The sequence below is a fragment of the Brienomyrus brachyistius genome, chromosome 4 (assembly GCF_023856365.1).
Source record: "Brienomyrus brachyistius isolate T26 chromosome 4, BBRACH_0.4, whole genome shotgun sequence".
Classification (NCBI taxonomy): domain Eukaryota; kingdom Metazoa; phylum Chordata; class Actinopteri; order Osteoglossiformes; family Mormyridae; genus Brienomyrus; species Brienomyrus brachyistius.
Window position 1 is genome coordinate 30,603,444 of NC_064536.1, and position 23,956 is coordinate 30,627,399.

General features: G+C 52.1%; 1 protein-coding gene across 1 annotated transcript; it reads left to right on the plus strand.

Annotated features, from left to right (window-relative positions):
* Positions 1-1,842: 1,842 nt before the first annotated feature.
* LOC125740679 (glypican-1-like) lies at positions 1,843-21,663 on the plus strand. Its single transcript, XM_049012158.1, has 10 exons — positions 1,843-2,232; positions 2,315-2,464; positions 11,858-12,016; positions 14,805-15,196; positions 17,342-17,507; positions 17,672-17,805; positions 18,204-18,332; positions 19,184-19,314; positions 19,399-19,574; positions 19,732-21,663. Exons 2-10 carry the CDS (start codon positions 2,317-2,319, stop codon positions 19,941-19,943), a joined length of 1,647 nt encoding a protein of 548 aa, XP_048868115.1. The 5' UTR covers positions 1,843-2,232; positions 2,315-2,316; the 3' UTR covers positions 19,944-21,663.
* The last annotated feature ends 2,293 nt before the right edge of the window (positions 21,664-23,956 follow it).

Here is a 23,956-nt window from a genome sequence, read left to right on the forward strand (position 1 = left end):
TTCAGGCATGACTTTGCTCTACGCCTTGTTGGTTAATGTGAGGTCGGAGCTCCTGTGCACCAGCATCTATGACACTCTTGTACTCGTTCACACTGTTCACTGCCATTTCTAATTGTACTTTATGCCTAATTATCACCCAAAATTTACACACTCTCTTCTGCTTATTGTTGACTGTTACAGTTTAAGGTGTGGAGGCATGGAGGCCCACCAGGGGGACCAGTGCTTAAGAAAGGGCATTTATATTGCAGAAGATACAGATCCTTATCTCTCCCAGACTGAGGTCCTGGTGTCACACCCCTGGCCATATATAATACAAAAGTATGTATCCAAAAAGACTCTCTTTGCATAAGTGTCCATTACACAACAAAATAATGTAATAAACAATGTGAAGCAACCATCCACTCTTCCATCCATCCAGAATTCTGACTGCTTCTATAGTCCAGGGTTAAGTGGGGCAGAGGGGCACAAAAACCAAGTGTCCCAAATGTGACTGGGGGTGTCTAAAGATCCCTGTTATGAATGAATCATTTACCTGTGATGATGGTGAGAAGAGGATGAAGATGGTCCTACTTATAGGGAAATGTCTCCTGCTCTGTGACATTTGCCTATAGAATGTGTCCCTGGGTCACCCCACCTGTCACTCCGTCTCACTTTCTGTCTCTGTGGCATGTGGGGAATCACCCCCCCCCCCTTCCCCCCCAACTGCAGAACTCCTGGCCCTTTGTGGGAGGTGGGACGCTGCCCCTGGGTGCGTGGAGCGGAAACCAGGGTCTGTGTTTTATTTTGGGGCTGTGAAAATACCCACTTACTATGAGAAAACACTGACAGGGGCAAAGACTGTCCATTACGTGGGGGGTGGGGTGGGCTGTAAGCACTGTGAGGTGTCACTTAGTGCTCTCCCCTAGGGAATAAATGGCCCTCACCCCCCGGGAGAGCTTTCACCCTTTACTGACAGCCTGAGAAAGAGGACCTTCTGGGGCAAGTGCAGTGTAGGCCTGCGCAGATCAAAAATATAGCCTCCCCCTTGGCCCCCATCTCCTGACCCCGGGTCCTGCTGGGGAATGTCCTGAGTGCAGAAGGTCGGGGTAAAAGCTGAGGGTTTGCTACGAGATTATCCATCCATGCATACATCCATCCATACATACATCCCTGTCCCCTGACGTAACTGGTACAGTGAATAGTGAAACTTTGCTGACTTCTGATCATTTCACATCATTTACAGGTGTGACGTGTATGAAGTATGAAGGTCGAGTATGAAGTTAATTGCCGTGTTATAAGTATGAAAATAAGACAGAGTAGGAAAAATTTTGAAGCAGAATTACTTCAACAAAGTGCCAAACATATTAGATAGATAGATAGATAGATAGACAGACAGACAGACAGACAGACGGACAGACGGATGGATTCATCCCCAGAGGGAAATAGCCGCCAGCTACATTTAAAGGTACATAATTCAAGTAACGTTTTACAGGAGGTTATTAATCTTAACACAAGGTCTGATTGTAACAGGCCACACTAAACAAGTAATGTGAGTTTTTCTTTGCTTAAGGCAAGAAAACTTAAGTTACAGCGCAGGGGATGCGAAGCAACTTTGCCTTTAAAATGAAGGATTACGTCAGGGGAGCAGTTTAGAGCACAACAGGTTTTTTCAGGGTCTCTTAGGGACTTTCCCCTTTACTATCGGGTAATGCCGTGTCTGACTAAAATGATGGCGAAATGTTAACGTGCCGTCATTCCCCCCCACACACGACATGCTTCACGCCCTCCACAGTCACCTTGGGCCGGCGATCAGTCTTTTGTCATTTATCTACATAACTGTCTCATCGGCGCTGCAGTAGAGATTCGCCACAGCGGCGGGCGCCTTTCCCTGGGCACAGCAGCCCCCAGATCCCTCGCGAGCCCATCAGTCAAGGGGAAACGTAGGAAAGGCGTAAGGAAATAAGCGCCCCCCGCATCTCATTGGGCGGCTGGCCGCTTTAAAAGGCAGGCTGCCTGGAGCCGAAGCCCAGTCCTCCGTGCGGCCGTGTCGGCAGCGCATCTCTGAGGGGGGCGTTCTGCCTCGGTTTTCTTCTCTGGATTACAACTTCTGGTTTTTTTTATACGTTGTGACATTTTTAATTTCCTTCTTTTTAATACCAGCTTTATAGGCAGTGCTTACATTCACTCTTTCCAGGGACGTTATCCATTATTGCAAGTGCACGCAAGCGGCGGATCGGCGGAGGGGTCCCGGCGGTAAGCTCTCCGTGTGCGCTTTACGGGAACCGGCCGTTCTGGACACCCGGCTGCACTTTAGCCCCCCGATCTCCTCCGCCAGGCATGGACGCCTCCCTGGCGCTCCTCCTCTGCCTGCTCGCAGTCCCGGCCGTCGCCGCTGACAGCAAACCTCGGAGCTGTTCCAGCGTCCGGCAGTTTTACATCGACAAGGGCTTCAGCGAGAGCTGGGTACCACGCATCAAGATCTCGGGTAAGGAACCGCCTGTGGGGGCTCTTTCATCGGGGACTCTGTAGACGGCTGCGTGCGGGCATACAAGCGTGCGAGCGTGAATTTTAAACAGCAAGAGAAACCTGACCCGGATTTTTACTGTATGATGCGAGCAGAGACTCCACAGCTATGGGTGTGATGGTGGATGACGATGGACAATGGGCTTCACCTGCCCCAGGTAACATGCAGGCGTGACTGGGTGTAGTACTACAGGCGACCATCAGACTGTCATGGAGATCAAGCGTCAGATCCTCATGAGGATCGACCAGCTGATTTCCATGGGGATCAAGCGACAGATGCGGGTTTAATCACAGCTGCCGTTTAATTATAAGCAGTGGAGCTGCGGTTTGGGTCAGTCATGGGGGTTATTATGAAGCTGGATGTTTGAGGAACTTCGTCATGGTAACTCGCCAAAACACGAAGTCCCGTTCGCCAGCGGTGGGGCAGTGATTACCCGCTGGTGCACCGCTTGCGCTTTCGCTCTGGCTCCGCAGATGTGCTGATTACTCACTTAAATGCTGAAGCAGGGAGTTTTCCTCACCGCGGCACTGTGGCGGGTCCGCCGATTCCCGCTGCCGGACATTAACCTCGCCTGCTGCCCCGTAGAAGATGCTGCGAACTGGACTGCAGTTGGACCCAACTTCGAGGAATCGGCGATTCCCCAGCGCCTGATCAGAGTTAATTTCCAGCCTACTAGGGGAGCTGTGGACAGCGGCTACTCTTTGCCAGGGACATGTCTGTGCCCGGGCCCTCTAATTACCCCCTGCGTGGGTATTTGACCAGCCCGCTGGGGCAGGATATAAAAGGCTAAGAATGAATGCTGCCTTTGTAATTTGAAAACCTGTGTCCTCCAGCTGGAGACCTGTAGAGACTGGGGGTTGTGGAGCTTTGGAGTGGGTCTGCAGCTACCCTGCCAGGGGGGTGGTACCGGTGGCCTTGTTGCTTGGGAAAAGGCTGATGGTGGGCGTTTGGAGAGATTTGGTGTCACTGACCTGCCATGGTGTCATCCCGACCTTTGGTTGCGTCCTGGGTGACTCCGTGACGTTTACAGTCAGATGACAGTCACGTAGGCTCTACTCTGTGGTATTTAGGAAGTCCCTCTACAGCAGATTGTTAATCCCACCCACCTAGCCCCTTGATTTCCCTGCTCACGGGTCCAGTCCCTGTATGCTACGGGATGTGATGCTTTGACGATTCAATTTAAAGATACAATAGGGAAAGCCACCTGAGTGCCAGGGTGCCCCCTGCTGTTCCAGTGACCTTCCTGCATGGCATCAGGTCAGCGAGGCTGTTCTGTGCTTCCACCGTGCTTCTGAAGGCTGTGCATGGTCATGTGCCCATGGACTCCTGGTAAAATTACCCGTAAAACATTGTTTACCCCTGACTTTAATGGTTACCATCCTCACGGCTCTCCCACCGTTAAAGAGCCTCGTTCGGGAGGGCTTCTCTGCCACTGTCATGCTCATGTGACTAGGCTGTCCAATCAGAGCTTGCTGCTTGAAACACACATATTTGTTCCCAAAATAAACGGCTCGCTGGCCTGAGCGGTGGCTCCGCCAGATAGCGGGATTCTCTCTTTCTCTCACACGTGTGTCCCTTTGGTGGGGAGCGTCAGCTAAACGGATGAGTGTGAATGTAGATTCCACTGAAAGCCTGTGCCCCCCCCCCCCCCCTCCTCCACCGCCAAACAGCCAGTCCCCAGCCGTGGCCTCGCCCTAATTCTGCGTTCCAGTTCAGCATGTTCTTTCGTCTTGGATGTGGTTGGATCAGTCTGCTGGCCCATTATCATCTCTTTTCCCACTAATATTTTCCTCGCCCCTCATGCCTGGCTGCCGCACCCATGATGCCGTGTCATTGGGTTTGGGGCAGAACTGGGCCCCTTGCATGGCGCCTTTCGCTGGGACAGTGGCCAGACAGCTGTTCGGCACCATCTTGATTTGGGCTGGGGTTTTGGGCTGCCGGGCAATGCAGCCCTAAATCGAGTGGGGGGGGTGGTGGGCTTGATGAAGGAGCACCTCTATGTAAGATCCCTACCATGTCCTCATTGTCTTTGTTCCTCCGGTCCACTAGATGGTGCTGTCAGTGATCAGAACTCTTCGAACGGCAGGTGGGCAGACGGAAAAGCTTCAGAGAGTCAAAGCAGTCAGAGTGAAGAGACTAATTCCTCAGGTGTGATGTTAATCCTGTGTTCGGTTAACTCTCGGGAAGTCGGAAATTCCAAGGGGCGTGACGTCAGGTCCGATGATCTCCTGTTCTAGCTACCACATCTCGGAACAAACATGGTTGCCTCCATGAAAACGCTGTTTTGTGTTGTTGCTTTATATTTTCCGCAGAATTTGGAGTGAGAATTTTTTTTTACAAGAAACAAACAAACAAGAAACACGAACTAGTCAAACCACATTAAAAGCTTTGTGATTATTAGTGGATCCATTGTGATTTTTTGAGGCAAAAAAACTAACAAAAACACTAACAAGTCTGGTAAAAAATCTGATATTGCATTCTAGGATACTGTTCACGATCACAATATGGTATTCCCTAAATCGAATACGTGCAATTATATTTATACCTATTAATACATTTAACAAAATAAACATTTAAAACTATTTTATAAAATAGAGTTAATGTGGTCTGTGTAAGCCGCCATGTTGAAATGATGTCACAAGGGAAACTTGGACAACAGAATTCTGTCCGACATCAACATCATAAGAGGCATTTCCGGCAGGGGGGGTGCTGTTCTGGGGGCTGTGAGGTGTTGGGGGGAAGGGGGTTCTCTTCTGCTGACTTCCTCCTCCTTAGTCCTGCACACAGTGGGTTTGACTGGACAGCTGCATCTCTGAATCTGAATCACTTTACTAAAATATTCAGGCATCAAAATATCAAAAGTTAAGCAAAATCCTAGGGTGGTTCCAAAAGCCTGAAAACCCCTGGTCTGGCATTCTGCAGCTTGGGACGGGTGATGGATCCGCATCTCTATCGGTCTGCTAACCCCCCCCAGACCCCCCCCCCCCTCCCCGTCACTGCTGTGAATAATTCACTGGGCCGCTACGCCTGGTTTTCGTTCCACTGGCAGCATCGATCGCAGCCTCTCTGCTCGATATGGGGGGGCCTGTCATCACCCCCAGTCTGTAAATGCTCTACTGTCATGTGGGGAGGCGGCGGCCCCGTACCGGGCCAGAATCTGCCCTGGAGGCAGAATCAGCGCTGATCATAATTTCAGTTCTGTGTGTGTCCAGCCTCAGTAGGCGATCCTCAGGGTCTGAGCCAGTGTTGGTGGGGGGGGGGGGGGTTAGGACCTAAAAATTTGGAACATAATTGGATTGGTCTGGGTTGGGGGCATAATATGATATGCTGTCATGGGGCCCGTGTTGAGGGCGGTCATTCAAATAACACAACACCCGTTAGCCATTCTGAAACTGAGCCCTCTGCCCAAAGCCACCAGCTCTCGTGTGTGTGTGTGTGTGTGTGTGTGTGTGTGTGTGTGTGTGTGTGTGTGTGTGTGTGTGAGTGTGTGAGTGAGCGCGGGCGGGCTGGTGGGGTTCTGGCAGGCCTCTAAGCCCTCATCAGTGAAATGGCTTTTTTACGGGTTGTCCTGCTCCAGTCCAGCTGCCCATGACTTCATCTCCGCAGGTCAGCTGAGCATCTCAGGAAGTTCTCCTCCATGTTACTCTAAGCTGCCACGACGCTTGTTTTGATGGGGGGTCCATTCGGCATTAGGGCTGCTAAGTAAAGCATGTTGGGGGAGGTGGAGGGGCGTGCAGTGCCGCCTGCAGAATATGTAATGGCCCCGCTGATTGGTTCATGTGTGACACCCGTCTGTGTGATTGGCTGTTGTTTCCCCCGGCCGCTTCCACTCGGGGTTTGGAGTGGAGGGGTGTTTATAGGTGACTTTCCATGCCTCGCTCTTGATGAGGAGCTCCCCCCCCCGCCCCCCCACACACACACAGACTGCCCGTGAGCAATTAGAGGGCCGAACTCATCTGCCCAGCTGGGATGGGGCAGTATTTTGGTCATTAAAAATCAAATGTTCCCACTGTGTTAATGTGAGAGTGGGAGCCCTGGACTCTCACTCTAATGGCATGTTGGTCTCACATGGTCACTGTCACTTGAGCCAGATTGTAGTCAAAGCCACAGTAGGGGGACAGCCACTGTATGACAGTGTGCCTGGAGACATTGATGTGAGCAGCCGTGCCTCTGATTTCGGCATTTTCTCTTGAATGATCTCTGCTTGGCATCGACTCCCGTCAGGCTCTGGGACGATACACCGAGCTTAAGATGGGGCTCGACTGTTACCCCAGGAGATGGGGATGGAGGTGGGTGAGGAACAAGGGAAGAGAGAGGGGGAAGGAAAATGGAGGGAAAGAAAGATCTGAATCGGGATGCAGGATGAGTGTAAAGCCCTGGTACACAGACCTGCATCCAGGCATACTTGTAGGAGCTTCAGGGCGGCCGAAGGGTGTTTCTGCTGAAGGAGCTTAGCGAGAGGGTGGAGGCGTCCATTTGGATGGAGGCCAGGAAACCACATCCACCCTCTGCATGTCAGTGCGGGGAAGGGTGTTTCTGCTGAAGGAGCTTAGCGAGAGGGTGGAGGCGTCCATTTGGATGGGAGCCAGGAAACCACATCCACCCTCCTGCATGTCAGTGCGGGGAAGGGTGTTTCTGCTGAAGGAGCTTAGCGAGAGGGTGGAGGCGTCCATTTGGATGGAGGCCAGGAAACCACATCCACCCTCTGCATGTCAGTGCGGGGAAGGGTGTTTCTGCTGAAGGAGCTTAGCGAGAGGGTGGAGGCGTCCATTTGTATGGGGGCCAGGTAACAACATCCACCCTCTGCATGTCAGTGCGGGGAAGGGTGTTTCTGCTGAAGGAGCTTAGCGAGAGGGTGGAGGCGTCCATTTGGATGGGGGCCAGGTAACAACATCCACCCTCTGCATGTCAGTGCGGGGAAGGGTGTTTCTGCTGAAGGAGCTTAGCGAGAGGGTGGAGGCGTCCATTTGGATGGGGGCCAGGTAACAACATCCACCCTCTGTATGTAACTGAGCCGCTGGGAGCTCCACCTCCACCCATCTGCTGTGCCGGTGTAACGGCGGGTTTCTGGGCCACTAGACTGAGCCCTCGCATCATACAGGATATGTCTGCCTGCTGCGCCCCCCTCTCCCCATCCCGATTCCCATGGGGGGGGGCTGCATCAGCTCATGAATAATTTACACAGCAGCGGAGCAGAAATCGGACAATCGTGGACCTGGAATAAATTTACACTTGGAGATGGGGAAGGGGGGGGGGGGGGCATGTCCTGGTGGTGGTGGCGGGGGGGGGGGGGGGGCTAGCATGGGTTTTGGGTCTCTGGGTCTGAGGATCGGCGCCCTTAGACGTCAAAGGAGCTAAACGACAAAGGAGTCAGGGATGGGGGGGTCACTGCATAACTTACTTTATGCATTTAATTAAGACCGAAGCAGTGACAGTTGGACCCCCCAAAAGCGGCGACATCATGCTGCATATGTCTGGCCGGCATGAGGAGGACCCTCTGCCTCTGATTATCTCAGTGATGATGATGGTACAGTGTCAGGAACCTCGGGCCGAAGTACACTGTACAGCTCAGCTGGGGGGGTGCGAGAGCTGGGCCCCCTGGGCGGGGAGGGATTCTCCCTCATCCTCTGATGCATTCAGCGTTGCCGGGGGAACCTTGTTTTTCCCTCTTACTCCTACCTCACCACTGTGGCTGTGCAATTCCCAGAAAGGGTTGGGGGGGGGTGCTATGGCGCCCCCTAAGGACGGACGCAAGCAATATCTGGGGAGTGATGGTCAATCGGGTCTCAGCAGGTCCCCTTGGGGTTGGAGAAGTACGACCGGGACCGAGGCGCTCATTAACGAAGACGGACGGAGGGGGTTGGCGGAGCCTCTTTGATGCGGGATCCTGTGTCACACGTAGAAATCGGCCATGAGGACACATCAGTCAGGTTTACTGCCCAGTCCTGATGGTTTTATAGGGCTGGGGGGATTCAAAGCACAGGGGGCTGCAGGAGACGAGCGCAAGGTGGTTTGGGTGTCCGTCGGGGGGGAGGGTGGGATACAGAGTTAGTGAATGAATGGATGATGATGTCGTACTGCATGTTCCGACAGTCTGTGTCAGTCTGAACAGTGTGTTGGACTGGCTGTGCAGTGTGTGTCTCAGCTCCCCCAGCCTGTATGACACTGCGCTGTTTCCCTGGACTCTTAACAGAGGCGTGTCCCTCCCCATCCCACCCACCTCACACACCTGCCCAGACTTGCTGCCCCCCCTGCCTTTGTGACTGGGATAAGTGCCGTTCTGTGGCTCTTTCTGTTTGTATGAGAAGCACCTGAAGTGCAGGCTGTTGGCATCTAAGTGCAGGAGCGCTGCGGGGGGTGGCAGGTTCAGGAACGTGACGTCGGCCACAGCCTTTGTCCTCCGATGAAAGCCCTCCTCCCCCTGTCCTGACAGTGGCGTGCAAGACACTGCCACCTGAACGTGATTCGGGTGGCTTATAATTGCTGGGGGGTGGGGCTCTATGCGGCCAGCTGGTTTGTAGTTATGGGGAGGGCTGTCATTTCGGGTGGGGCAGTGAACTCTGTTCGGGGTGGTTTTTCTTGTCCTCAGCTGCAGATATAATCAGGTAGCCGCCATCTGTTTGCCCCCAGGCTTGGGGCGGGGGTCCGCAGGCATACCTCAGGACACCCTCGGACACTCCGCTGCTGTCTGGCAGCACGCTTTTGGTGAGGCACCTCATATCCTCATGGTTCTATACAACCGCTTTGCAGGCTTGTTAAACACATTGCGTTCCATTTGCCCTCGGAACTCGGATTCCGAGTCGGATTCCGAGTTCTGAAGCCGGAAGTGACAACATGCGCGCTCCTGTTTCTCGGCAATCCAAGAAATATCTCGGAGCAGCACAGAGGATCCAGAGTTCAGAATCCAAGATGGCTGCGCCCTTTATCAACAGAATGGAAAGTTGCAGTTTTGTACTGTTTAAGCACTACTTAAATCGGTCGCACACACTATACCGTCCGACTTATCTGTGGACGTGTTGCTACGGAGTTTTATACGTAAAGCACCGCGCGTAATGCGTTATCAACTGATATTGCTAACAATGGCTAACAATTAACCGGGCTGGAATTGGATTTCATGATTAGTCTAATTATTTGTCGGATTCAAGGTAGTTCGGGCTAACTGTAAATGAACGAAGATAAAGGCCATTTAAACTGAGATACCTTAAATCCGACAAATTTCATAGGGGTCCATGGTATTGCTACTTCTGTCTCAAATGGAACGCACCCGACTCGGTTTTTCCCGAGTTTTTAGCGGATGTGACGTAATTGCGGAATCCGAAAATCGGCTCCCAAGGCGAATGTAACGCACAAATAGCCCACACTGATGCTCATTCGCTGCCCCAGATTACCTTCCTGGAAGGAAACTAAACACACAAACCGAGAAGGACCGCCGTCATTTAGGAACCCCAGGGCATTTGAATTACAGAGTGGGGGGCAGGAAGGGGGGGTGACACTGAGGCAGCCCGGAAGCGAGCCGGCACTTGTGAGCGCACGCTGATGGTGGGGAGATCCCCCCCCCCTGCGATTGTGGACTAAACACAGGACAGCTGCGGTCAGCTGATCCAGCTGCCAGTGAGGGGCAGGCAGGCTGACGTCTGCAGTTAAGCAGCATGGAGGCCTGGCTGTCGGTGGTCTGCCTGCGAGTCTGTCCGTCTGCCGCCCGACCGTTACCCGTCTGCCGTGACGCTCTGCTATGAGCCGACGCCGGCCCCGCATTATGATGGGGGGGGGGCACGCTGTCTCCCCCAGCCAGACGCTTGCCGCTTTTCACGCCCAGGAGCTTCAGCACCTCCGTTTCCTACAGCGACTGCCACCTTTGACGCCGCCGTCTGAGCTGTGTTGTGACTTTTTCCTGAAAACTGGTGGGCGGTGAAATGTGGCGCCGGTCCGTTCTGTCGGCACTGTGTCACCGCTGGGTCACTCCGGGCCACGGGCCCGGCTTTGTGCTACCAAGCTGATGCTGAGTTTGTCACAGGCACGCCATCAGTAACTCTAACAGTTGGGACATTGTCACCCCCCGCGCCCCCCCCTTACCTGGCAGGGGCTCTGTGGAGCACAGAGCCTGTATTGAGCCTGAGTCACGAATGCTGCAGATCATTGAGTGTGTCATGTCTGGGTCTCTGGGCCTGGGGATCAGTACCCTTAAAAGTCAAAGGAGCAAAATGACACATGAGGCGATTTGGTGGGGGGGTGGGTCACTGTCCTGGGGGCTCTGCTGTTTTATCAGGAATTACCTCCCCTAAGGGCTACTACTGGCCATGGACTGACCTGGGGGGAGGGGGGTTTAGGGGAGCGTGATGAGGACAAAGCACTGGTCACCCAGTAAAAGATGCCAGGATGGCTGGCCTGGGTCCGTGCCCCGCCCACTTGACAGCACGCATATTTATTGGCTAGAAACGCAGAAGTGCTTCACCACCACAGTGTCTGTCCTTTCCTGTCGCTACTCCGCTTCCCCTTGTCAGCTGGTGTGTGAGATTTACTTCCATACACTGTAATGTTTGTCCTGCTCCCACTGTTATTTCCTCTGAGCTCATGCGAATATACCTGCGTGTGTTTAAGTCCCAGTCACTACTCAAGAACTGTTTAAGAACATGAGCACATTGAATGGTGACAGAGCAAGAACTGGATGCCTTTTTTTGACGGGTGCTGCAGCCCTCTGATTATCTCAGTGATGATGATGGTACAGTGTCAGGAACCTCAGGCCGAAGTACACTGTACAGCTCAGCTGCTGCCCAGCAGGTCGGGTCTGTTACCCGCCCCCCCCAAAGTGCTGATTGACAGGAAGCCACACTCTTCTTCGTGATACTTCACTCTACATCTTTTTATTTGTCTTTAATATATTTTGGATTATTTCTTGCATGTGTCCTTGCTGCTCATGAAGCTCTTTTGAAGGAGCTTATTTTCTGCACACCCCCATTCCTGCCACGCTGGCTGTCACATGCCCAGAGCTGCTGGGGGGTTTCATATGTAGGCTATGCCCTCCTGTACCCTTGCCAGGTAAGCCCCAGCATATCTCCTGGTTACCTAGTGAAATGCACCCTGCAGCCTTGCCTGGATTCCCTGGGTACCACATGCCCACATGACACCACAGCCGGGGCCGTGTGCTTTCTGATTGGCCAAAACGTTGCACTGCGCCCACGACACTGTCCTTCCTTTCCTGTCACTGCTCTGCTTCTCTGCCGGCTGTTTCATGTGATCCACTTCCAAACGCTGTAATACTTTGGAGCTAAAACCACACCTGCTCCGTTCAGGCCACGCCCACTTACCGGTGACCTAATCTGGGCCTGATCTCCCCCCTCTTGCCCCTTTCTACAGGCGAGCACCTGCGGATCTGCCCCCAGGGCTACACCTGCTGCGTCAGTGAGATGGAAGAGAGCCTATGGAACATGAGCCAGCGTGAATTCAAGGGCCAGGTGCGGGACCTGGGCCACGCCCTGCAGGCCTCGCTAAGCACCCTCTACGGGAACTTTGATGGTGAGTGGTGGTGAGAGACTCCCAGCAGCCGCACGTTGGCTCCTGGGGGCCGTGACAACAGGTCTTCACATCTACTGATCGTTGGTGTCAGTGTGTGTGAGATATCTGCCTGTGTACAGTGACACTAATGTTTCACTTTCAGTTCATAGAAGCGTACAGATGCGGGGGTGGGTGGGGGTGGGGTTAATCTGACTCGTACACTTCCGATTAATTGGTCAGGGTGCACGGAATACAAACGTCACCAGATTACCATGACAACCTGACGCCTGACCGAGCGGAGCAAAGCATGCTGGGAGGAGCACATGCTTGATCGCCTCACTGCTGCAGCTGTTTGTACCGCTCTGTGTTTAGGGGGGTGGGTCACGTTAACCACCAGGCCTCTGCTTTTTGGGAAATTATCCCAGGTCCCCCCCCCCCCAGTTGTGACACTGTAATTTGCAGCTGCTATCCAGGGTGTGCGGTCACATGATCACATGTGTGGATGTGGCTCGCATTTGAGGAATCCGGGGCTTAGCCAGCTGGCCGGCGTGGCATCCCGTGAGAGTGGACGAGGAAGACGAGGGGGACCGTAAACACTGTACCCCCGGTTTGTGAGCAGGGCTGGAATGGTGTCTGATATTGCCCCCCCCGAAGCTGAGGTTGTCAGCGGCAAGATGAGGCACCAAGGTGAAGCACGGAGGTCTGCTACTTAGTGTGGAGTGATGGTTAATTACAGTCAGAGGTCGTTAGATGGGGCTGAGCCTGCCCCCCCCCTTCTTCTTGTCAGATCATCATGTTTCCACTTCAGTACCCCCTCCAAGCTACACTGGTTGGTTTTTCAGAAAAAAAGTTAAATATCATGGGGTGGGGGGGCAGGGTTTCCGTGGATCATAGCCAGCCAGCTTTGCCCTTGAAGGAGAGGGGGGGGGAGCCTCACCGTTAGTCTGAAGCACATTGTTTCAAGGCTAATGAGATGCTGGGGGGGCAGGGGTATGAAATCTGATTATAAGCCTACAGGTGTGGTAGTGGTTATGGAAATCGGCATTTGACCCCCTTCTAACTGACTGATGGTGTGCATGGCAGCCTGGGGTAGGTGGGGGCAGGGCTGTGGTGAGGGGACGGTGAAGGAGGGGGAGGAGGTAGTGATGAAAACCTGAGAGCGGCAGTATGTTTAACAAACCATCAATGTTTTAAAACGGGCATTTCCCAAGGACGGCCGTCCGCATCACACAGTGGGAAGGTGGCTGATTCTGCCATCTGGCATTCTGAGAAGCACGCGATCACCCCCTGTGGGTGGTAGAGGCCACGGTGGGTTACTATTACCGTGCCGACCGCCCTCCCCAACCTGGGTCACTCTCTGTGTGGTTCTCTCCCCCCAGATCAGGACAATTTCCACTCGGTCTGTGTCACTTACAAGGTCGGCTCGGTCACCAGGCCATCTGGCTGCATTTCTGAGCTGCCCACGATGACCCTCCACCACCACCCCCCCCACATAATCATACTTGTCCAGGGGGGGTGGGGATTCTCTCGCTGAGCCCGCCATCTCTGGGCATGTTCCAGATGCATGGGGACAGAGCAGCTCTGTGCTCTCGTCACCAGGGAGAGCTTAAGCCGCACCGCTTGAGTCTGCATCTGCGCGGTGCTCGCCCTGCATCTGCACTCGGGTCGGTCTGCATTTGCATGGTGCTCACCCTGCATTTTTACTCTGGTTGGTCTGCATCTGCGCGGTGCTCACCCTGCGTCTGCACTCGGGCTGGTCTGCATTTGCACGGTGCTCACCCTGCGTCTGCACTCGGGCTGGTCTGCATTTGCACGGTGCTCACCCTGCATCTTTACTCTGGTTGGTCTGCATCTGCACTCGGGTCGGTCTGCATCTGCGCGGTGCTCACCCTACATCTACACTCGGGTCGGTCTGCATCTGCGCGGTGCTCCCCCTGCATCTGCACTCGGGTCAGTCTGCATCTGCACGGTGCTCCCCTTGCATCTGCACTCGGGTCGGTCTGCATCTGCACGGTGCTCACCCTGCATCTGCACTCTGGTCGGTCTGCATCTGCACGGTGCTCACCCTGCATCTGCACTCTGGTCGGTCTGCATCTGCCCCATGCCAGGGCTATTCCCTGTGCTGTCGAACCCACTGCTTATGTACATGCTTAATATTTAAAGTTTGGGCTTAACTTACAGGGAGGAGGCACTGTGGGGTGCCTGTAATTATCTCTGTGTGTCTGTGTGACGCCATAAGACGGTGAGGTCATCATGTGACCATCCTGACTCCAGTCGGAGGCCCGCTGTGTCTCCTGAGTGTCGCTGTAATGGGCAGGATAAGGAGCTTGTTCCAAGTGCTGGCAGGTTGTGGAAAAACATGCAGATCCATGCGGGTTGTGAGCTGAAGCCTGCCGGCGTCGGGAAACACAGAGGACCACTCCCAACCCGGGCTGGACCGCTCCGCTGTGGTCCAAAATGAGCTTTGTGTGCACGTTCCTGCTGGCTGTGTGCATGGTGCTGGGGAAACAGAGATGGGTGATGCACAGGGAGCCCTGGTCTAAGATTTTAAAGGAAGCAGGCATCCAGTGTGGGGGTCTGAGGCATGTCAGGTACTGCTGGGGATGGGGGGGGCGGGTGCAGAGATGGAGAGAGTTGAGGGGGGGTAGACGTTTCTCCTGTTGTTCTTCCAATATTATTCCCAAACTCAGAAACGGTCCGCATGTTGTGTTTATTTTTATGGCAGTGGGCGTGCGGTTTCATAGTTTCTGTAAATAACTTCCTTTTAGGGGGGATGCTGATGTTCCTGTATCTCCCCCCTCCCTTACAGGGTACTTTGCAGAGCTGCTAAACCGCTCCGAGAGCCTCCTGCAGGCCTGGCTGGGCAGCACTCCTGCCGGGCTGTACGCAGAGGGCGCGGCCGTCTCCCGCGAGCTCTATGCTGACCTGCGCCGCTACCACCGCGGCTCTGGCGTCAACCTGGAGGAGGCGCTCAACGACTTCTGGCCACGCCTGCTGGAGCGCCTGTTCCGGGTGTGGGGCCTGCAGGAGCCCCCCACCGGCGACTTCCTGGAGTGCATGGCCAAACAGATGGAGGCTCTACGGCCATTTGGGGATGCCCCTCGTGACCTGCGGCTCCGAGTCAAGCGCGTCTTCGTGGCCGTGCGCTCCTTCGTCCAGGGCCTCTCCGTCAGCCGCGACGTGGTCCGCAAAGTCTCACAGGTACCTACGGGCAGCACTTCCGGAAGGTTCTCCACACCGTCGGGGGACTGCTTGGGGCAATCGGCACTCCTAGCATTAAGTGCCCTCTACATTCTTCTCTTACTGTCTCCCGGGCAAATGTTCGATTCACAGTGACACAAATCGCTGTTTGGGGACAGTGCCTGTTTGCTCACTCCTCCGCACTGTCACGTCCCGGCTGGGGACCATGCCATCCAGGCCCTGAACGCGGCTGTGAGTGTGCCTGGGTGGGGATGAAGGCTCGTCTCCCGGCCTTTCTGGCACTTTCCTGCGGATGGAGTGACTCACGTTTTCCGTGACGGTCGGATGAAGCGGTGTGTTAATGTGGTGTGGGTGCGGCATGTTCCTGAAGATCACGCCTCACCACTTCCTGCTTTGGACATATGCATCATGTTAACTTGCTTAATTCTGAGGGGAGGGGTGGGGGCACACAGCTAGGGATCTGGGCTGCTACTCGCTGCGTTCTCCGGCCATGTCTGAGCAGCAAGATCGATCTGTGTCGGGGTGCGGGTTGGGACCGTTTCCTGCATGTTGTATGCCTGTGTCACTGGTGGTCTGCCTTGTGTTGTGGGTGGGGGGGGGGGGCTGTTCCCAGAGTGTTACACATTTATAACCCACCCCAAAGCCCTCTGCCCTCTTCACTCATACATTTCATGTTCATCAGAGGAGCTAAGCTAATGATTTAGTGAAACCAGCGACCAGCCCCCTGTCACAGGTGTCGAACCCCCCCTCCCTAATCTCTTCCCCCACCTGGTTCCCCTGCACACAGCTGGTCCGTATGGAGATCCTTTTCTTGCCATTGGTCGCTCTTGGGACTAGTGGGGGGGGGGGGTACTTTATGCTTCTGGCTGGAGCTCAGTGCTGTACTCCGCTTTGGTGATGTTTTAACAGGAAAACTTTTTTTTTTGTCCATTTTTAAACATCCAAACTAAATTCCCCTGACCGCACATCTGTCTGACACCTTCCACATCCTGTTTGCAGCACATTCCTAAACGCATTTCCTGGTGGAGTGTAAATCCCACGCAGTGCAAATCTGAGAGGCGCCCCTTAGACATGGAGTGCTGTGTGCTTAACCCTGTTCATGCCGTGTCCTCAATTTTGCAGAAGGCTAATCATCATCGTCACCATCATCATCATCACCATGGTGAAAAGCAAAGCAGACCATTCCGTCTGTCTCTGGGATGTCACAATGATTCATTAGCGATTTCGTTATCTAGGACAGCTGGTGAAGGCCTCAGGAGTCGCGGTTACAAATATCCGCCGCTGTGTTCAGCCGCCAGACAGGATTTCATCACTGCTGATATGCTTGTACGCCATTTTAAAGTCAGTGTTCACCAGCAGACATGGTTTGTCCGGCATTATCTGGGTCCTGCATCTCCGAATTGCTCCCCAAGCCTGTTTGGAATTTTAATCAGCAAAAGCAGGGATTTTGGAATTTAAAAAAACATGCAAGCATTTGTCATGTAAAATGCGAAATTCCGTCTTTAATCTGTCCCTGGTAAACAGATTAGGACATTACAGTGACCAATCGGAACAGAGTCCCAGCCCAAAATGACCCCCTCTGTTGCAAAATTATTGCAATAATGTTAAATTCACAAACCATTGTCACCCTACTTGAGAGTGCCCAGTGGGTGGGGGGGCAGTCTGTGTCCCCTGAGAGCACAGACAGGCTGTAATCGCAGCTGCTCCTGGCTGTGGGCTCGATGAGTCAAGGGCGGAGGGGGTCTGAGTATCTGTCTGCTGCGCAACTTAACTGCTGCCCCCCCCACTGGAACATTTCCCCAAGAGGCCACTGAGGAGAGGAATCGCCCGTGTGCCTCAGAGAGCAGATCAAAGGTCACACCAGACACAAGCCATGTTTAAAATGGTTTGGGGTTCGAGATCTGCACCGAACGGTGGCTCTGCCCCTCCCCAGCTCAGAAACAACAGATCACTGGGTTTGTGACTAGCAGGAGCAGAATTTGGCTCAATTTGGAAGGTCCAGGCAGCTACGGTGGTGGGTCAGAGGTTGTATGTATGGATAGATGGATGGATAGAAAGCAGATTATACAGTGCTTAAAGCTATCTCGCTCTCTCCAGTAAGACACTGCACCGTGCCTCACTGAGCCTCCCTGCTGTCCTCCCCAGGTGCCGCTGAGCTCAGAGTGCACCCGTGCCATCATGAAGATGACATACTGCCCGCAGTGCCACGGCATCGCCTCCGTCAAGCCTTGTGCCATCTACTGCCGCAATGTCATGAAGGGCTGCTTGGCCAATCAGGCGGACCTGCAGCCCGAGTGGAGCAACCTAATCTGTGAGCCTGGGGGCCCTTTGGGGTTAGGGGTCTCAGGCCGTTTGGCGTATGGAGGCCCTTTGGGGTTAGGGGTCTGTGGACCCATTGGGATCAGGGGTCCTTTGGGGTTAGACCCAGTTCCCTCATGGAGTGGCACACTGACCCCCTTCCCTTCTCTTTCCCAGTTGCCTTGCTGCAGATGGCCTCCCGCTTCATCTCTGGGGACTCCAGGCTCGATGTGTCCATCTTCTCCATCCCCCAGCATATTTCTGAGGGCATCCTGAACATGCAGGAGAACCGGGACATCTTCACCAATAAGGTGACCCCTCCCCAGGGACAGAAATCCCTTTATACGCTGGCTAGCTTCCTGATTGGGGGTTTTATTTTAGATTTTGCATTTTACATTTACAGAGACTGATCCAAAACGACATACATTTAATGAGAAAACAGGGTCAGTTAGTCCCTGGAGTGATTCGGGCTCAAGGGTCCAAAGGTAACATTACTCAAGGGATTCTAATTGGTGGAGTGCAAAATTCGCTAAGCCACACACCGGCCCTGATTTTTACTAGAAGACAGTTTTTGGTGGTTTTACATAGTATTTTTCGCACCATCCCTAAACCTGCCACATTACACACACAAACACAATTCCTGTTAACCACTACACCACCTGTTGGCCTAAGGTGGCTTTACACCCTGTTTGCGGTTGCTGTGTTCCAGGTGTCGCAGGTTTGTGGGAGTCCCCAGGTCCGCAGCACCCAGGGCACCCGGCCAGAGGAGGCCAGGAAGCCGGGGGCCGCGCTTGACAGCAAGGTTCCCAACATCCTGGCCGCCAGGCTGGAAGGGCAGGTCAGTCCGCCTGCTGATATGGCAGCACGTCATGCTAAGGCTTAGACACGCGCTACGGCTACACTAAGGCTGTTAAACTAAAGCTACACAGCGCCTGAGGCTACAACACATGCTGCATGTGGAGGCGATGCTAAGCCCTTCATGTTAAAGCTGGGGGGTAGAACACACACTGCAGTCCTTTATGCTAAAGGTCCAGAACACTATGGGCTAAAACACACACTTTACGCTAAAGCTACCACCTGCTAGTGGCTAAAACACACACCATACATGGAGGTTTCGCTAAGCCTTTTACATGAAAGCTACAGGGCACTGGGGGGGTAAAACACTCGCCGTACACAGAGGCTATGCTAAGCCATTTAAGTTAAGACACTTTATCTGCACATTTTCGGAGCCTCTCATCCCCATACTAAATGTTAGTGGTTCATAGAGGCCTGCACATCCCAGTCACCCGGAGCGAAGCAGGATCAAACCTGTCCGCTCGCTGTGATCCGTCTGCTTCATTGGGGGGGGGGGGGGGGGGCGCCAGCGCATGCTCGATCTGTTTTTTGCCATCTTCGAAGCTTTGCCTGGAGCACCCCAGGGGGACAGCGGGCAGCTCCTCTCAGGAGGCTTCTAGAAGGTTCTGAGGCACTCTAGTAGAGCCCACTGTGAAAACGTTCCCTGTCAGTCCCTCCCGCAGGAAGTGTAGAGGTGTAGAGGACAGCCAGGCATCAACTGGTGATGGTGATGGCATGGTGATGGGGGGGTCCCATATGTTCTTTTGTCCTTGGTGCTCTTGCTGTGGATCGCGTCCCCGTTGTCACTCCCAGAAACAGTCCAGTGTTATATCGCCTCCTGCCCCCTCCCCCCAGATGTCACAGGTGAGCAGCAAGCTGACAGAGAAGCAGTCCTACTGGGTCCAGCTGCCAGAGCTGCTGTGCGGGAAGAAGGAGGTGCCCAGCATCTCCAAAGACAAGTGCTGGAACGGCATGACCAAGGACAGGTGGGTTGCCCCTGTTCTTCCATGTCAGCGCCCCTGTGAGGTGATCTGAGATGGTTAATCCAGATTGCCTCCTACACCTGATAGGTACCTCCCTGAAGAAATGGCCGATGGCCTAGCCAACCAGATAAACAACCCCGAGGTGGAGATGGACATCACTAAGCCAGACATGACTGTGCGTCAGCAGATCATGCAGCTGAAGATCATGTCCAGCAGACTCAAGAACGCCTTCGACGGCAACGATGTGGACTTTCAGGATGCCAGTGAGTAGGGGGGCAGAGGGGGCAACATGGGGGGGGTCTACAGTCCGTGATTTTCAGGCTGTGATCGCCACCCTGATCCGCTGTGACATTTTTACTGAGTTACCTGATGATGGGATGTGACCTAACCCCCCCCCGCCATTCCCTGTCCCTGCTGCAGGCGATGACATCAGTGGCTCAGGCAGTGGCGCGTGCATTGAAGAGCACTGCGTTCGTGGGGACCCCCGCGTTTTGGCCCCCAGGACGGACCGGCCTGGACTGTATGCCTACACCCCTGAGAAGAAGACCCCCGCCAAGGACACGGGCAGCCATGGCCAGCCCAGCGCGCCCCCTCTCCTGCTTTCATTGGTCGTTCTGCTGCTGTGGCGGTAACTGACAGGAGATCTCACCAACCAGAACTGAGATTTGGGGAACAGGGTGGGGGGCTGGGTACACAGTGGAAGGGGTCGTAACAGAACGTGATGCACGTCACATGTTTTTTTAAGGGATGGAAAAGTGATCTTTGGAGTCTTTCATTTTAGTGTTTTTTTTTTCTTCTTGCCCCTAGACTTGACGTAAATTTCAGTGTGGTGTCAGCACGGCCCCGCCGTTCGCTTACTAGCGGTCACCCCCCCAATAACGCCTCCCTCCCCATCTCCTGCATCGCAGTAGCAAGTAGTGAGTTCACTTCTGCCAGATCTGACTTTTTCCCCCATTGGAGTAGGTTTAGGGTTAATTTATTACTGGTGGTGGGGGAGGGGGGGGGGTTAAAAATAGTTAAAAACCAAATGCTGGGGAGTTTACAGGAAGATGCCGGGCCGGGTTTCAAGTGTCCAGTGACCGCAACCACATCATGGTGCAGAGCGATGTGAGTACTATGGAAAAGAGGCTGCGGCTTGGTGGGGTGGGCGGTCCGGGGGCTACTGGGACTGCCCCGTGGCTGTCAGAGGTCGGGAGAGGTGAGCAGAAACACATGGCAGGAGCCTCCTGTGGCTCTGAGACACTGGCAAATTGCCCCGGGAGGAGAACATGGGAGGCGATAGAAAAAAAAGCCTCACCTCCGGACATGAGGATGTGATTCCTCTCCTTAAAGGACGAATGGAGGAGCCACTAAATGTGAGAACGGATGAGAGCGACAGGAGCACTGTGCTGCTGGGCCTAGAAAAACTGCACGGGAGAGCAGGGGCGTGAGGCGGCTATGAGGTGGGAAACACGGCAGTGTGTATAAAGGAAAGCAGAGGCATTGAGCACGCGAGCTGATGCAGGGCTGCAGATTTGCTCTGCTGGGATTACGGAGCACTTTCTGTCCTGTGATTTCCCACGATGCTGACGATCCAACAGATGAGGAAGGGAGAAGAAGAGGACAAACGGTGACATTAACGACTCGTTCATTCCCACCTGAAGAAGCGCTAATCGGCTGACAGTCTCAGCTCCCCATCCCCCGCCCTCCCCCGCCTCCTCGAACCCAGTCTCCCTGACGCCAGGCCCTCGGCTACGGCACTGGAATCCAGCTCCTCTGGGCGAGAAGGCCGATGCTTTTTCACAGAGTTTGCCAGGAGACAAGCCTTCCAAAACGATTAACATTCATGGAATAAGCCTGCATTTTACTTTCTCCTATTGCACCTTTTCATCACCTTTGATTGGAACAAAAAGCTGCCAGTAATACTGAGCACAGCCCACTGCTCATGGACTTAAAGCTCTTTTTGTCTGTCTGCCCAGGGCACATGTTTGCAGAGCAGTGAATGGGTGCTCTATGTGCTCTATGAGGGGAAGGGGACTCTCTCTTATTAGTATGCTGAGGGACAGGTACTCATCACTACGGGGATGGATCACGGGCCCTAAATATGCCGTAGACACGGCGATTGTATCTGCTGTCTGTAAAACGCAATCAAAACCAAAGCCAAAGCGTTTATTTGGGGGACTTCGTGCTTGTGAATGAAAGATGATGATTGACATGTGCTGTTGTTGTTGTTTGGTCTTGGATTCTTGTGTCAATTACCTATGGAGTCAGAGGGGTACCATAAAAAAGAATAAATCTGTAAAAAGAATAAGGAAATAAATGTTGAAATAAATAAAAGGAAAAGAAATTTTAAATAAAGGAATAATTAAAACACTTTTCTTTATTGCTTTTAATTCTTAGCGTATTGCTGTTCATAATGCCGTATTGCTCAAGAGGGTCTAGCTGTAGACGTCTGTGGAGTGGTGCTCCATCCGAAATATGTTACCTCCACAGGAAACACGTGATCTTTAAGATAGGACGTAAAGTGGAGCTCCGATTAGGGTTAGGGTTTATTCGCTATATCACAGTCGAGTCACGTGTTTCCTGTGGAGGTGATGTATTTCCGGTGGATCTCCACTCTGCAGGCGTCTGCAGATGGACACTTCTTGTATTGCTCGTCGTTTAACCGTGCTGGTTTTACTTTTTTTTTTTTTTACTTTTTTACTTTTTATTGCTTTTACTAAAGGGACAAGCTGTCAATTAACTTGCTTTGAGCACGCCTTCCTGCCCAGGCTGAGTAGTCAGTTCCAGCACACGTGAATGCTGCTTTGGCAGAATCCTTGTATCATTTGTTCATTCCTTTTCGACGGAAACCTGGAAGGGACATGGAGGGGAAAAAACATGCCCTTTTGCAAGATCTCGCAAAACTTTCCATTACCATTAATAACTCGCACTATCCGTTTGAAGTACAAAAAAACAGATTTAATAAGTAATAATAAGTATAAACTTAAACAACACAATCATGTCCTGTAAAGTGTGGGACGTTACACACCATATAACTTTCACATTAGGTATATTCGTATTGATCCCCTGTCACCTTCTGGCTAGCTACCTAAGGCTGATGCTGTGCGCACAGAAAACATGATGGGGTAAAAAATTCATTTTCTCTCGGTGATAAATATAGACTCACCAAAGCTTATGACAAATTAACAAAATCAAGCAGTGAAATTACAATAAGCTATATTTTATGTACAGTACAATATTGTAGTATATTTGAATTATGCACAGTTCAATTTCTACAGTACTATATTTTGAAAAACGTTTGAAACCGCTATACAGTCGGCCCTCGTTTATCGCGGTTAATCAGTTCGAGACTCCACCGCGATAAGTGAATTTCCGCGAAGTAGGATTCTTTATTTATAAATCGAATATTTTTGTAGTTAGAGCATAGAAAACCTGTTTACGACCTTCTAAATACGTTTTTTTAAAACATTATTAGACATTAAATACCCTTCAGTCACCATTACTGTTATGATTGCTGGACAACATCAAAACGTCAATGACAGACCTGGGGTTACAGACTCTGACGTGGACTTAAATACACCGGACGGATCAAACTGACAGGAAACAGCTGGTAACCATCGAGGCTGCACACTTGGTTAATAAGGGGGCGTGGCACACAAGAGGATCGTAGGCAGGTCTTGACAATTACACTCCTATTACCCAATATATTAGACAAAATAAGAGAAAATAAGACATATTAGACGTTACAAATATTATTGTATATTTAATTACGAAGAGCAAAGATGCTTCCGATGTGTAGCGATGTATCATTTTCACTGTTTCGATCAACTTTTTAATGAATATACAAAAAAAAAAAAAAAAAAAACGCGAAATAGTGAAGCCGCGAAAGTCGAACAGCGAAGTGGCTAGGGACGACTGTACTGTAATTTGAAATGCGCTTGATACAGCTATATTGTATTCTAAGCCAATGAACTTCGGTAAATAGCGACGTTCCACTTTATTACCTTATATTCATGTAATAAATGTATACAAATGTCAATTAGTTGGTAATCTGCCTGAAACAAAGAAAAAAATGGGGTTTAATGATTACCTGCATATATAGTGATCAGTATCATCCAGACATACGATATGAGATCTGTTATATGCGGTTTCCACTGTGAATCGTTTTGTTAGCTAGATATTTGTTAGTCGATAGCAATCAAAGCGGGACACAAGCTTTTTTATGCTTTATTTCTTTATTACTTATAGGACCGGTCACGTATGTTCATAATTCTTATTATATCTGGCCAGCAGATGGATCTATCGTTTTCCACAGAATAAAAAATAATGTAATGTGATCCCACTAATAAGCGCTGGCAAGTTTTATATTAGCCTCAATTGTATTGGTTATAAATCGAATTTTCCGATGCAGAAATATGGAGACAAGAGCAAAAACTGCCTCCAAGGAATTACATTCGAGCCGAGTTCCAGCGTTGTGAACATGACAAAAATCCCTGGTTCCAGAAAAAGATGCTTCTGCGTGAAAGTGCCTTTCGTAAAACGTGCCCACGTTTCAACGCATTGTGTTTTGGAATTAATAAAACGTGACCACGGTTAACTAAAACGTTTTCCGCGAATAACTTGTCACATACGAGTGTAACACCTCATATGTCAGATGAAAAAA

Excerpts from the sequence above, each read along its gene's own strand:
- LOC125740679 (XM_049012158.1), top strand. The coding sequence starts at position 2,317 with ATGGACGCCTCCCTGGCGCTCCTCCTCTGCCTGCTCGCAGTCCCGGCC. Across the intron at positions 17,806-18,203 it reads GGGACATCTTCACCAATAAG|GTGTCGCAGGTTTGTGGGAG; the intron begins GTGACCCCTCCC and ends GCTGTGTTCCAG. Across the intron at positions 18,333-19,183 it reads CCGCCAGGCTGGAAGGGCAG|ATGTCACAGGTGAGCAGCAA; the intron begins GTCAGTCCGCCT and ends CCCTCCCCCCAG.